Here is a 15,947-nt window from a genome sequence, read left to right as displayed (position 1 = left end):
GCAAGTGGGAAAGCAGGCACTATTAAAATCCTGGTGCTCAGGAAATCTGCAAGAAATACAAAGGTTAAAAGAGTAGGACTCTAAGGCTCTTTAATGAAAATGGAGACTCATTAGACAGCAGAAGAAGGAGCTGGGGAGGAGGGGAAAATATCAGCAAATCGTTCCCCAGCAGGTGAGTAACTTTGTCATGCCAACACTTGGCTTCTGAGATTTGCAGTGAGATTTCTGCACCAGGGTACACCCTGGGCTCATTCACCACATCCAGACACTCCAAAGTGGCACTGAGACTTTATGGGGAGAACAGGAAAATGCAGTGTAGGCTTGCTTCCCTAGATTTCTTCATTACTTTTCCTGTACAAAAGGAAATACAATTGCTGTACTTCTAGCAGTGGTCACAAGGTCCTTTCTGTCCAAAATCTTGCCTTTTCCTCCCTTCCCATCTAGATCAGCCAAGACACTAGAGATGCTGCTTCTCCTTACATACCTGTCTTCTGTCACACAGAAAGGCAAAGAAACAGGATTCCCCTGCTCAGAGAATTCAGTGACAAGTTTTTCCAAGGATTCTTGTTTCAAAGGAAAGCATCCCAACAGCTCTGAGCCTTGTTTGCCACATGGAGACTAAGATGCAGCAAAATGGTAATGACTTGATTTGACTTCCAACAGATGCACAGCATCCAGCCATCGATACTATGTCAAGATGCAATTTGGATCTATGCAATCCTGTCCCATTTGAGGCTTTTTGATAAGCCTCAAACCAAGTAAAAAAAAAAAAGAAAGAAAGGCCTCAATATGTGCCACAGCCTCTGTTGTGGCAAGGCATCTCTCTGCCATTTTCAAGTCCTGAAGACTTTTGGCTTCATCCCCTTTTGCAATAGACAGCCCTTTTGCAGAGGTACCAACTAATGCTTTCTACTGCCTGTGCATCAGGGAAGTGGTGGTTTTTTTTGTTTGTTTGTTTGTTTGTTTGTTTGTTTTTTTTTAAAGGATGTTTATAACTTTACATGATCTGGAGATGTAAAGGTTTTTGTCTGTGAGAAAGCCACATTGGCCAATGCACTGAGCACTCCAGTTCCAAAGGTTACTTTCAACAGTGCTTGATTGTGCAAAATCAGCAAGAAAAAACAGTTTACATCCATCTTAGTTTGTGGGAGACTTAACATGTTTAAGATCAGAAAGGCAACCACAGGCAGGTTCTGTACTGGCTCGTTAGTTCTGCTGCCAACTGTACGTATTTGGATCAGCCCATATAACCTTGCTGCTTTAGACACCTCTGATCTCACATAGTTTCTCCCAATGAATAGTAGCAGCAATAGCTGGACAGTCAATAACTCTGGGCAACATACCCTCAGTAGAGAGGCTGTTGCTGATTATTTCTTCCTGTGAGTTACTAAATTCAACCTGAAGTTAATGCTGAGCAGTAGCTGCCAGTTTATTTGTGCAACCTCACAAATAAAAGCTACTTATGTAAGTCAAATGGGCTTACATTTTTCACCTTAGTCCTTGAACTTGGCAATCTCAAAGCCCGTTGCAAACATCACTTTAGAAGACTACTTGAGCTCCTCATTTTATAGGTGAAAGAACTAGGACAACTGCTAATCAGCTTCAGAGAAGTCCTGAACTGGTAACAATCTTCATTTCGCATCTGAGAGTTGAATCACAAGTATTCTTCCTTCATTTATATTGACCACGTACTGGAGACATTTCAAACCCCATGCTAGATTCCTCCTCACTTCAGTGCCACTACCACCAGCCAACTGCACTTCATTCACATGGGCTGAGGCCCAGAACGAACAACAAAATGAAGATGCAGGCAAATCACAAATGCTTTACTTAGCATATTGCTGCTCACTTGGCCTGCAGTTCACCTGGGCACCATGAGATTACTTCCCAGTGACTGTAACTGATACAAAGCAAGATCTAAATAATGGATGCTAATGCCAGCTATGATGATATTGGGAAGCACACAGATCCACGGAATTCAGCAGAACAGTAAAAAGGATCCCAGGGCAGAGCCTTCCCTTCACTTCTCTGGAGTCCCAATGATTTTTATTTTTATTTTTTTTTTAAAAAGTCATGATGCACATAGGGCAAAATAAAATAGACCAATATTGCCTATAGCTTCTACAGCATTGAACTGTGAGGGTTGCAGAATTAGGTGCAGTGATTTGGTTCCTCGGCGATTCCAAAACCTTCCCTGTTTATATTACATGAAGGAAAAAATGGATTCAAACCATAGGAATGTTAAAAAAAAAAAAAAAGTCAGACTCACAGAGGCAATTCTGAGAGTCACATCTGCTTTCCAGCTCCAGAGCACTGGAATTAATCCAGAGGGAAGCAAATTGGGGGGGGGGGGGTGGGGGGAGGAGAAAAAAGGAAAAAAAGAAAAAGAAAAAGGACAGGAAATGAGGATCAGCACATGGCCAGGAATTTGGGGAAATTACATATTTAAGGTGGAACAAGCTAATGTCTTTAAGGTGGATTCCATTTGCAAGCTGCTGGATTTGTTTTTATTTCTACATATTGACGTGTGTGTTCGGTCTCTGTTACCCAACCCAGCAGACAAGGCAGCAGGATTCAACTGCAGTCTCTTCCTGCTCCCTCTCCCCTCACACTCACTGCAGGAGGAGTGGCTTCTTTTAAGGCACTCAACAATCAGAAAAGCATATTTCTGCAGAAGAGGAATCCTTTTCTGAGAGGTACCTAACAGCATTAAGAGCAGTTTAAGTCTAATAAACAGCACAAGAAGTTGAAGATCAGCTACCCAGGCTGCAAAGGACCAGCTTGAAGGGATGGATCACTGCATAAACATTTCCAAAAGTGTCGCCCACGGAGAAAAACCCTCCTGTTTCTAGGAGCAGTTTAACCCTCCAGCAAGTCTGCAGCACAGCACAGCACTTTAGAGAGGATGATGGCTGACACCCAACACACTTGTCACACACATTTGGGGAGCACCTAACCCACCTTTCAACAAGAGGAGACGTTGCTCAGCTCAAAATGCCTCTTACAAAAAAGCCAAGGGCATGCTGCATTCCCAACTATCATGGGGTGGCTGGGGCATCCACTGTCCTTCCAGCAGACCACCACGAAGAAGCCACTTAAGCCACCGCAGCAAGTGGCACTGCTCACCAGAATGCACTTCGACTATATAGAAAAATGTGTGGTTTGGGCTGGCTCAAAGGACTCCATGAGGAAAGGGTCAAAAAAAGAAAAAAAAGATATGGCAAAGGGGAACCTACAGTAGTAATAAGGTTGCATTTCAGAAGGAGAATACCAGTATTCTGATGTCTTGCAATGTTTCTCCCCTCAGAAAACCTATGTGCTCTTGATTCCTCTATCTGCAACTTTGGATTCCACTTCTGCGAATGATTAAAGGAGAAAAAAATGTGACCTGACCAAACCCAGCCATTTTTAAGTTCCTCCTATCTAGAATGCCTTCCTGGCTCCACCGCTATCTTTATTAGCCTATTCCCTCCATGGGGGCATTAGATAGAAGGAAAAAAAAATAATCAGTTTTCTAAGTAAGGAATATCAAGAAAAACAACAACATTGCTTCAGTCAGCATTTTCATAGTCCTCATTCATAGCTGGTAAGTCAAGCAGAACTCAAACAAAAGCAAGTTATAGCTCGGGGAGGGAAAGGGGAAAAAAAATAATCACTATAATTACAGACTGCATGGAAAACAACAACTAGATGAGATGTTTTGTACTGCCCAAGAGATAAACCTCTGTTTTTAAGCTACCTGTTTAAAGAGAGTGGGATGTCACAGCACTGCCAGATTCACACATCAATACAAAACAAGGGGTAAAATCATGAAAGAGCAATAAAACTCAAGGGCATGAACCTAAATGGAGAAACCTCTCATTAAGTACTCATCCTGACACCTTATATCACTATCCAAGACATCTAGCCCACATTGTCCGCATAAGTATTTTAAAAAAATGGGATTTTTAAGTTACAAGTCTCCTCTATGACTGCTGTTTCAAATACATAACAAGGTTTGATACACAATTATAACTTCACCTGCCCATGGAATCCAGTTCCTCTACACTAGGAATATCTAATGCGGACATGCATTAATCAGGCAAATTAGTTAAAGCCATCAATAAGTTTGGAAAAGGGCTATAGCCAACAAACTGATCTCTTATATCCCTAGAAATAGCACTACCTGCCCCAAACAGCTCAAGAGATCACAATCGGCCTTTCAGCATTGCTATAAATAGATTTAAACGTGTTGCAGAATAACTATTACACTGGAAACACATTAAAATGACACACAACAGAAAGCCTTGTTAGGTCTCACAGATCTTAAATCAGATATGGGCTTTTAACTTGAAGGATGAAAAAAAAAATCAAGCTCAGGAATTTCCCCTATGGAATGGTCCACAGCTTTTGCAGACACTGTAGTATTACTTTAATCACCATCGTATCGTATTAGCGTTTTCTTTACATTTCTTCAAGAGGCGTTATGAAGAATTTGGGCTTCTTTGCCCAGCTACAGAATTATTTAAATGCTAACATTAAGTGAGTGATCAGAAAAGCTCATTGTCACAGGTTCTGCAGCAATCTGGCTGCACAGCTTCTTTACCTTATGTACCACCATCCTTCCAGGTTCTTTTGGATGACCTCCACGGTGACCCCTTTTTCAAACCCAATCTCATCCTTCCCCTGGCTGGCGTACGGCTGGATAGTGACATATTTCTCTTCTAGTGAAGGGAGAAAAGGCAACATCAGTTAGGATCAGAATTAGTCCAGCTGTTTTTCTGTTCTGCTTCCTTTTAAACTGTTATGCAGTGATTACGTGGAGCCATTACAAAAGGCGGAGCCCTGCTCAGGGGCCCACTGATTATTTATGCTGACGACATGATAGATAATCAGCCCCTTGCCACTACCCTGCTGCTGATAATCACAAAGTGTTTCCATGCCAATAATGACACAAAGTCCCCAGAGAGCTTCCCCCCTTCTTCCCGCCCCCCTCCAAGTTCCTCGAGCGGGTAAGGGAGAAGATTTGAAGCTGGACTTAACTCCCATACTGTAACTTGACAGAATCAACCCGGCTGCCAAATCAGCCAAGCGTCACCACGGGAGCTCCAGCCAGTTGGCTCTTTTGAACACGCACATGGCTGTACGAAGCATTGTGTTACTGAAACCCGAGCCCTGCATCCCTGAGAGGGACCGATCCTCCCCAACTCAGAGGGGCTTGGCCCATCACGCTGCTCTCCTTGCACCTCTCGAACAGTGTGGGTCTACAGCAACAAGCTTGAAACAGCAACAAAAGAATGTAAGAGTTTTGCATTTGACAGGAGACCATACGGCATCTTGCATTCATGGGTTTTGAAGTGTTTTGCAAACGTACTTTTGCTAGACCTCACTCCAGAGTAATACACGGGTGGCAGTGGTAAAGGAGGGCCAGAACTAAGACACGTACTTCAAAAGCAAAGGCTAGATTTCAAGTATGGTGTTTGAGCCAAAAACTTAGCATCCCCGTTCATCTCCAGCAGCTATCCCCTTCCCAGCTGCGTAGAGGTGAACAGACGTTGTGAGCAAGCCCATGAGCAGAGTAGAACAAAACAGACACTTTCACAGCATCTTCCTTCACCCACCAGGAGTCATTTACTGCAGCGCTTCCATCATGCTCAAGGTCAACCTTTTCCTCTGTTAGCTTAAAAAAATTACAACTGGCACTGAAGACATGAACTACCAAGCCTTGCTCTGCAGCAGCAGACACAGAAAGCGTTACCAAACCCCTCTCCTGAACCCAAGCTACAGTGCATGTAACAGCATGAGTTTCTGTAGCTGGATCAAAGACAGGGCAGGCAAGCAATAAAGCGCACCCCAACTGGCCTTCCTCGCACTTTCTACTGGCAGTTGCAACAAGGCACGGCCAGGAACAAATACAGGGTTGTCAGTGCACAGGAACAGGCAGGAAATTAAGTGAATCCAGAGCTCCTGATCACTGCAAAACAGAGGAGCTATGGAAAGGTTGCAGCAGCTTGAGGCAAACACTCTTTTGGAGAGAGTGAAGCAGACCCAGCCATCTGTTTGGTTTTGTGGCTCAACTGTATTTTGTTGCTGGGCGAAGCATGGAAACTTTAAAGAAAAGAAAAAAACACCTTACTAAGACACAGTAAGAAACAGTGCCTCAGAAAGGGGAAAAAATGTTGGCAGAGCATCTGATGGCAGAAAATTCAGCAAAGCTACATCTCTGAAGTCAACTTTCCTCTAAGGGTCGCATTTGGATCCTTCTAATTCTGATGGGGTAAAACCTGTCAAAACCTTTGCCTCCAAGAGGAAAATTCTCTCTCCTGCTCTCCCCTAAGAAGGCTGCTCCAGCTGTTTTATCACTGCTAAGGAATTCCAGCTAGTTTGTAATTAGCACTGTCAGGATACAACACCTTCCCCACAAGATGGGGCGTGATGAATGAAACCCAGCTAGTGAAACTCAGCTTCAAAGTCACAGGACAGTTTTCCTAGCTGGGTTTCTGCTCTGCGTGGCAAAGGCAGACTCATTTCTCCTCTATTCCAAGTGAGTGTTGCTGAAGGAATTACGTGCCCAGTTTCCACTGCATGCAAAGCCCTAAGCACTAAATTGAACTGCAGAAGATCCCGGGGCAGCTAGAGCTTGTCCCTGAGAGGAGAGGGCCAAAGGAAAGTTCAGGTATGCAGAGCTGCAGCACTGTACAGACACACATTGCTTCAGACACTTCCAGGGATCTCTAGGACAGTAATAAAGAGCTAAGCCATGTGTTTGCTAAGCATTGGAAGAAGGCCCTGCTTTGTCTCTCCCCCCATACCACAGCTGCTTTATAATCCAGGCTATCAGTATTCACCCTTGCCACTACAGCTACAACAGAAGTTTCTCTCTTTATCCTATTTTTCCTCCCCATAAACAGCAGTCCCTGCTGCAGCTAAAGGCAGCTATTCAGCTCCTCTTGCTGGGCAGAGAGGTCTCACTCTTCAGGGGAGTGACCTCCCTCCTTCTGCAGAGGACAGGGTAGGAGGCCATGAGTGTGGTGCTCCCTCCTGGATTTCAATACAGCTTTCCAAACTCCTGCTCCAGCAGGACTTCTCCTGTGTGAGCAACTGAGAGAGTGGTCACCCATCAAATGCAAGAGTGTTTCTGAGTCTGATCATTCATGGGAAATCAAAGTTTGGGGTGAGGGTCCTTTGAAAACTAGGATGCAATCATCTTCCAAACAGTAGATCCATTCCTCCCACACACAGACCTACTCTCTCCATTCCAAATATAGATGAGTGGCTTCTCAAGGGAAAGGGACAACAGATCCATGCAAGCGACTACAATAGCTAGCAACTTCTGCAAACTTCTGGACCTACAGCTATGCATGTGGGCACACATCACCTGTTCATTACTGCCTTCCTCCCAGCCACCAACTCCCAGACTTCCCTTCCAGTTAGTTTCAAGGTAAGGCAGAATAGAAGAGTGGAGGTATTCTCCAACTCCACTCATTCTGGCTGAAACAGGCCGGAAAGGACTGATCATGCTGTTGAGGTGATGAGTTGAAAAAGCAGCTGCCAGCTGCATGGAAAAGCCACATCTTCGGCTGTGAGAGCTTCAGTCTCTTTGCTGAGCTTGTCACCGTTGCTCAGGTTTACTGAGGAGAGAGAGTGCTCTTGAGCAGCACTCTGCCCCCCGTATTCAGATGCTGCTTTGCGTGTTGCTGCTCTCACCTTGCTGCCTTACACACACCACACTCAGAATGACCAGAGACACTGGACCAGCTCTAGAAACTGAAACGCTGAGTTGCTAAGGAGGATGGAGCCCTGCCCATGTACTGTGACTCTGGGATGCACAGGTAAGACTGGTGGGCTTTTCTGAGCAGATGCTGGCTTAGCCTGTCCATAAGCACCTCTGCCGCTTAGACCTTCAGTCTTGTGGCTTTCAAGTCAAGATTAACGCTCTTTGAGTGAGAGCCTTCAGGTGATTCTTCCCTACACAGTGGGAGAGGAAAAAGAAACTGAACGGAAGTAGGAAGAGAAGAGAGGAAAAAAAAAAAAAGTTCTTCCATGAAGCAAGGCAACCAAAATAGTGTCAAAATTAACTTAGAAAAGAGGGTCCTACAACATTTTTCTTTAGCAGTTCTATTTTTAAGCCTACAGATCAAAACCAGGAAGCCACCATTACAATTTCCCCTTTCAAAGTGCTTTCACAGCAAAAAATTACAGCCATTTCCAAGATTACACACGTTTGGTTTCTTTCAGTGGTGCAGGGGATACCACAAACATACATGAGGTTTGTAACTTAAACAGTATTCTGGAGATATGAGCCCCCTTGCAGCCAAAGTGTAATTCTGTTTTGCTTCTCAAAGACGATGTCTAGCCAGTGGACGTTTTGTATCAAGAGAGATTTGCTGAAGGGAGCAGAGGAGCTTTCAGTGGATGTGTCACTTAAAAGGACTGATTGATGTCGCATTCAACATATCAGATTACTATTCAAAAGTCTTTAAGGCAAGGTATTTGACATATTGTGAATGATACATAAAGTTACTGGAAAGACAGCACAGATGAGCTGTTTTATGAGAGAATCATCAGAGCACCAGCCAGTAGAAAGGCACTGCTCTGAGCTACACTGACAAACCTGAACTACCATGCTGGTTTCATTCAGATACTATGACAGGCGATGGTGTAAAACACAAGTCAGTAAACCATGGCAGACCTATATGAAAGTTGCATGCCCAGATCTACAGAGAATATAGAAGTGTTTAATTTTGATTCATTACGTTTTGACTTAACAATTACCAGCAAAAAAATGCAAACAAAAGTATAATTTCTATTCCCCAGCTGCAGCTTCCATTACATCAACTTCACCATTGAGGTCAAGTGGGCAGAATAAACTTTACTACGTGCTACAAAGCACACACATCAGCTAAAAGGCTACACTTTGGAAATAATGGGATGAAAGTCCTACTCCCCTTCCAAATCCGCTGAAAACAACACAGAGGCACCTCTGTCCTTAATGCATGACACCCAGAGGTCTCTTAATAGCTCATTTAGCCAACTTCACTTGTACTTCTTTACTTCTAATTTGCAGGTCAAAGATACCCTCGCCAGCTGAACTGAAAGAAGTACCTCTAGTGGAAATTTAGCTGCACTAGTAAATCTGAACAAGGCATGCATGAAGAAGCAAAGCCTGTTTGGCAAAGAGCTATGATACAAGTCTGTCACATCATGCATTACCCAACTGCAACCCACTTAGCTTGGAACGAAAGGATTAGTACATATCATTCTCCCTGCTCCCTGGACACAGACACTATTTAAGACATGCACAACAAGAATTTCTGCAGTGTTTGGACTACCCCACTTATACCACCCACTTGTAGCTGGGTGGTATACCACCAGCCCTCCCAGACATGCCAGCAGCCCAGCACTCAGTCCACTAGTTATTCTAAAACCTCACTTCTCTATCAGTCTTTCTCCTCCTTCCTTTTCTTCTCCCGCAAAGAAGGGACGACTTTCCTCTAACTGTGGTCTCTTGTAAAAAGACAGTAGAGACTTGGGGTCAAAATACAGAGACAGATCCTGGAGGATCACTGGGAAAAGAGTGTGGACAGCAGAGGACAGTTCCCATGTCTTTGTAACAGCCCACGATACTAGAGAGGGCTTTTTTCAAGCAACCGAGATTTGCCCCCTACATGCTGCAGTCCATCTCAGAGATATGTATGTGTACAGGACAAAGCATTTGAGCTATACGGTGTACTGCACTGCACCTATGCGGTTTACACAGATGTATGCAGCCATGCTATTTTCAGCAGACCTGGTACAAGGAAGCCAGTGGTATTTCAGAGTTATGGGTCACTTCTCCACAAGCCACAGACATCTAATGCCCTTCCATGGCTGTTAGGAGAGAAAAAAGCGCCCAACCATACACACAACCATTTTGTATCCCTTCCAGCAATGTAAGAGTGCTCTGCCAAGCTAAGCTCTTCCTATACACAAATAGCAATAGCTTTAAACCTAAAAAGCTTCTTTAAAAACAAAGTTTATGAATGCATGCCTAGTGCTGCAGCAGCTGAGACCATTCTCTTCTACTTCCTTCTTCCTGCCTCGCACCCACCACCTCTCCTTGCACAGTTCAGGACTCTGCTGTGAGATGGACTTGAAGCCAACCAGACCAAGGAAAAGGGAGTATGACCCTAAGCCCGGTTTGGTTCATTGCAGATCTGCATGAGCATAAAGGACAAGGGAAGATGTTGGGGAAAGTGAGACTGGTTCTTTTAGTGGTGGCACCACAAACTCTATGTAAAACTTTTCTCTGTACTAAGCCAGGCCAGTTTCAATGCAGCTTCACTTAATTTTGAGGAAAGAGGCCAACTACTGAGACTGCTGGAAGTCGAGTCAAGGTAACATAAATGAAACGATCTAAAACCAGGGTAGGATTATTTAAGAGTACCCACACGTCTCTCACCTACTTCAGGATGCAACTTAATAAAGTGCAACTTTTTTGCATAAGTAGGATTTATAATGCAGTTCTTAAACCATCATATGATTTACAGCAGAGCACGATGACCTGTAGGCACCTTGGCAATGCTCATTAAGTAGTAAGAGGTCACCTGTGCAGCCATAGTGTAGTGGGGATTGAAATATTTCTTCCATCTCACCCAGCCTGTTCAATGGCTATGATTACAACATACTGGCTGCAGAAAAAGCAGGGATGCTACATTTAGCTTGTTAAAGTTTAGGAGGACTTAATGCCAATGCCATTTATTTTTGTGTAATAGCAGACCATGACGAGACTGCTTTGTGTTTTTTCCTTTTGAGTAGGATTATAGCTTGTAATTAACAAGCCAGCAGATGTGTCCATCCCATCACGCTCCCTTTAATCAGCATATACCCAAATAGGTTTTCTTTTGTTTTACCTGCTGTATTTCTGCCTACTAGTAAAATGGGAATCTCAAAGAATTTTTAGGCATTGGGCATTTCCATATCAGATGACCTGCTAAGCCACCTCTTCCACAGGAAAAACCTCAGAACAGCTAAGACAAAGCTCCATCCTTTCCTGAAGACCCCACACTTAATTGTCTGACAGTGCAAGACACTGAAATTGACAGCTTGTGAGGCTCCTCCAATCCCATATGTCAAACCAGAATCACAGATTTTACACGTGCGCTCGTGCACACACATACTACACATTAAAGTTATGAGGTGTCTTGAAAAGGCAACTTGGTCCCTCCTCTGGCTGTCTGGATTTATACTTACTCACAGGTCAAGGAAAGCAGACCTACGGTTTTACTGCTCAAGTTGTAACACAGAGCTTCAGTAGTGCTTTCCAAATCTTCCTTATTCAATTTTCCCTGATTCCTTTGGCACTGGTTATTTCAGATTCCTCCTAGTCTATCACCACGGTAACAGTTCCTTTCCCCAACATCTTCAAAAACCTCTATCAGTGCCGCTCCTCACCGCTAGAGCCCTGATCTGGCCCTTCGACCTCTTTTGCACAGCCACCTCCTGCCTCCTTTGCTCCCTTCTCAGCCTCTCGGCACACTGCTCTTGCCTAAGGCTCTTGGCACAGCAGCACGCTGGTACTTCAGCCAGACTCCTACCAACTACACACCCAATTCAGTTGTCCTGTCTTGAATTTTCAAGCCTGTGTGCTGTGCCATGCTTTAATATCCTAATACACACTCTCATATGTCTTGCTCCCTTTAGATTTCCCACTCCTCCAAATCCTTTCCTCTTTTCCTACTCAGCCCCATGCCTTTCTTTCTCTTGCCTCATCAACCTGATTAGGCTGCCTCCTCCGTGGTATCAAATAACCCGAAACTCTCAAATCCTTACTAAAATAAGCCTTACCTACTCTGACTTCCTGCCTTGCCAAACGAGCTTAGTTTTAGTCTTTCTCTAAAAGCTTTTAAAAATACCAAATAAATATCACTTTCCACTGTGAAAAACCTTTTGGCTGTAATAAGATGCATGCCAAATTGCCACTTGCCCAGGCTCCTTTGATGCATGGATCTCATTTTCTTTGTTTAGGCTGTAAACTATTTAGGACAGGAACCTTGCCTTTAAGCAGCTAAAATACCATGCACGTTTCCAGCCCTGCATAATAAGTCTCATCTCTCCCAGGCAAATGGCCAGAGCTCATACGTTTCTGCTTCCAAGTTCTAAGCACCCCGTTTCGCATACCTCTCCTTCACCTATATTTTACAAGTTCGCTCTTTTCTGCCTCCATAAATAAGCGTGGAAGTTATCTGCAGCACTTCAGGAGCCAACCAAGTAAGGGAGTAATTTCCTTTGCTCAGCTGGTGTTTGTACATGCCCCCAACTTTCTGTGACCCCATCCTTATTTGAAATGTCAGTATGGGTGGAGATAGGGGGGAACTGGGCTAGAAATTAGCCAATTAATGATTTCTCAGCAAAAATGCAACAGCCCCAACCCTACATCTTACAAACCACATAAGAATTTTCTTTCAAAATACTTTCCCCTCAGTCAGCAATCTGTGCTCGCCCTCCCCCACTCCTCCACCCCACCCCCCCCTTTGTCAGACCTGCTTCTGGAAAAAGTCTCGCTGTTCCAGAAAGCGATGCATTAATTCAACATGGACTTTGTTTTACTTGTCTAAATATTCAGGAGAGAAAATAACTGCCCACAGTTATCAAATGTGTTCATCTGCAGACAGGAGCTCTTCAGGCTTTGTCCTCTCCTCCTCCGCGCCCCCCCCCCCCCCCCCCGTTTTTTTTAACAACAGAAAACCTCATGCCAACAGATAGAAAAGAACAATAATGACATTTCTTCTAAACAGTTCTGTATTGCACATGCTCTTTCTTCAACCAGCAAGGGGCAATAAACATTTACTACTTTCCTTAGAGCACTGGGGGGGGGGGGGGGGGAGAGAGAGAGAAGAAAGAACAGACTAAGTCTGAAGCTGCTCTATGCTGGTTTGATTTAGCACAGCAAAGCAGCCTTGTGCTGTGAGTGACAAACATTTCAACAGCATCAAGGACAAGCAGAGGAATAAGAGTGAAAACAAAGAGAGAAGTCCTGTGGGTAATGAAGGGGCTGCAGAAGAGGGCAAAGTGGCTCTGGTGGGACGCTGGAAAGGGTAAGAATGCATGAGCACACCAGTCAGGCTGATTGAGGGCTCTTTCCGCAGCTAGAAAACTGACTGCGGAGTAACCCACCCAGGCTAGGAGATGGGGTTCAAGTACCAAGACCAACTCAAGATGAGGTTCAAGTACAGGGACCACTGGGTTACATGGCTGCCTTCACTCCATGCCCCATCCACCTCTCCCCATCAAACTCCCTCTCTCCCTAAGTTAGGCAAGCAATAGGAAGACTTGTAGTTTCCAAGTTTTAACTTTAACTCTTTCATTGAATAGCTTATTTTTTCTGCTAGTAGCTACTCTTAAATAATAGGCTCATTTCGCAGAAATTCAGCCCATATGTCACTATATATTGATATGAATAACTTTAAAGTGCTTTCCTGCATTGTAACAGCTTCAGTTGAAAGTGTTGGGCACAAAACCAAAGCAGCAATAACTTATGTCAAATACCTGGCATATAAACCAGGCATGTAAACCCCTAGTTTTCCCAATCAAACTGTAATAGCACAAATGACTTCTCATGAAATTGGCCTGTAAACAATCCTAAGTCCTCTTCCAGGGGAAGTTCCAAATAAATGCATGTGTAGAATTAGCATTTTGCTCGGTACAAGAGAACATGAACTCTGCAGCTTGCAGGTCTAACAAGCGTCAGGACTGAGGAAAACTACAAACACTCAGGCTTCTCCTCAAATCCATATTTGTATTACTGGAGTTTTGTAAAGCAAAGACAAAAGTTTAGAAAATGTACCACATTTAAAAACATTTAACATTCTAAAAAAAACAAGCCCTGCAGCTAGGTAAGAAACATAAACCAACGTAATCTCTTAGATCTGGGCACACCATGGACCATTTTAAAGAGAAAAGTTCAGCAATAAATGTCATCTGTTTCTCTTTGTAAAAACAGACGACAGCTGTTCTCTTTGCAGATTTATTTTTTTTTTTTAGCTTTAAAAAAAAAGGAACACTACCATGATATTCAATAATTTGTCTTTCATGTTTCTTATTCACAGACCCAGTAACGTTGCTCCCAAATATCTGAAGTTCAGGGATGCTTAGCCTCTTCAAATGGCTTTGAAAGGGGTAGAAATACATAAGCCACATGCTACCCCTGATAAGTATTCCCCATAAGGCAGTCAGTAACAGGGAAGCAAACACCCTTCCCTTCCGCACTCAGGCTTTTCCAGTGTTTTTAATATCTAAATCACTTAGAAAATCCTGGCCTTCAAAAACAATGCTTACTTCCTTCAGTTCTGGCTTTTAAGTGGTTCTTTCATAGACCTAGTCAGTAAAAAGGCTTATTAGGGGTACCCAAGCACAAATATAAAGGGAAGCATCCTTTACAGCTTGCTTTTAAACTCCAGTGAACTCTCGGAGCTAACCCTTCCAACAGCAGGGACTATCTGAAGCAGAATATCACTGGGTGGGAAGAATTTCAGCCAAAATGTTTAATTGAATTTATTTCCAAGAAAGAAGCCAAGTGGGGGAAGGGAAGCTGTTTTGCCTGCATTGAACAATTCTGGCAATCTCCTGTTTGAGCAGCTCTAGTTCTGCGCTTTGGAGCCGGGACTTGAAGGTTGGCAGGGGGGTGCGTGTGCACACTTCATGCATTCTGTCATTTCTGTGCAAACCCACCCAAATTTGGCATTGTTAGAAGACTTTTGGGCTGGGATGGGAGGGAAAGAAGGGAGAAAGAATCTCTCCTGACCTCACATAAACTGTGATCTGTTAGAGAGCAGCGGTCTGGACACCCAGAGAGACTCATACTTTCAACAGCTACAGTTTGGAGGGGTAGATGTCTGTACAGGCTGCAGCTATGCCAGATGATGAAACCATTGTCTCCAACCTGCCCCCCTAGTACTCAAATCACTTTCTTTACTTCCAATCAGCCTGCTCCTGTAAAAGCTCCCTAACCTACTATGTCAGATGACATTAAACAGCTTATTTTTCGTCAGCCTGGCTAGCAGTTGCTGAAATGCGTTAGAGAGAGCTTATAGAAGCAGCTCAGCCATGGAGGGTGCCACAAACCTTGAGATGCTGCAGTTTGTGCCAAGTTCAAGTGCCGAGATTTAGTTTGAGATAAAGCACATTCTCCAACACGCTCAAATTAGGCCTACTGCTTGGGCCTAATAGGGAAGAAACTGTTATGTAGGAAGAAAAAGGCAGCAACAGAACAGACTAGGGGAGCCTGTGGTGGGGAAAACTGCCAGGGAAGACACTGGTCAGGGGGCAGGACTGGAGAAGATGCACACAGATGGTGGGTGTAACAGTGCAAGAGGAAAAACCTGGGAATGCAACTTGGGTCCTTGAGTCTTACCAGTCAACTATGCTAAGAGACTGATCATGCAGTTTTAATATTTTATGGAGCTTTGTTTGCAATGTTGTATGAATATGAAAGGATATATTTGTTTAAACTAGTAAACAAATTGTTTAGAAAACTGATTCCCAGAAATTCTCCCAGTTAAATTGCCAGGAAGTATCTGGCAGACTTTGACAATGCAAAATAAGTAGCTCCCAAACTCTTGGGGTACAGAAATAAGCAGAAGTTCTTTTTCACAAGCCAGCATGTGTGCTTGTGGGATTCTTTTTGGTGCCTTCAGGGTGTATTTGGTGGCTGAGAAGCAAGACATTGTCTTCTGAGGGTAGTTTCAGTTGCTGCAGAGTCAAGCCACAGTAGGAAGAACACCCCTCTTATTTTTGGTTTCCTCAAGAATACTTTGAGGCAAAGGTAAAAGGCCACTGAAAAGTTGTATGTGCTTGACACACACACAAGTCTGCATGTAGAACCGCCACCAATCCAGGAGAAGGTAGAATTGCTACTGTAAAAATACATTCTCTCCTTAGTAACAAAAGACACTTTTTCCTCATCGGGGAATCTTCTCCTGTGCTTACAT

The 15,947-nt window shown here is 43.8% G+C and overlaps 1 protein-coding gene across 8 annotated transcripts in view; it reads right to left on the bottom strand.

Annotated features, from left to right (window-relative positions):
* The window catches only part of SH3PXD2A (SH3 and PX domains 2A), a 275,496-nt gene that overhangs the window by 18,615 nt on the left and 240,934 nt on the right, over nucleotides 1–15,947 (bottom strand). For all 8 annotated transcript variants that reach the window (XR_010071697.1, XR_010071696.1, XM_063339359.1 and 5 more), the window contains one exon: nucleotides 4,586–4,703. Coding sequence is in view for 6 of the 8 variants with exons in the window: in XM_063339359.1 (XP_063195429.1) it covers nucleotides 4,586–4,703 (118 nt within the window). In the remaining 2 variants the exon portion in view is untranslated. The remainder of the gene's footprint in view (nucleotides 1–4,585; nucleotides 4,704–15,947) is intronic.

The sequence above is a fragment of the Chroicocephalus ridibundus genome, chromosome 6, assembly GCF_963924245.1.
Source record: "Chroicocephalus ridibundus chromosome 6, bChrRid1.1, whole genome shotgun sequence".
Lineage (NCBI taxonomy): Eukaryota > Metazoa > Chordata > Aves > Charadriiformes > Laridae > Chroicocephalus > Chroicocephalus ridibundus.
The sequence above is the reverse complement of the archived record's forward strand: the minus strand, read 5'-3'. Positions and strand labels throughout refer to the sequence as shown.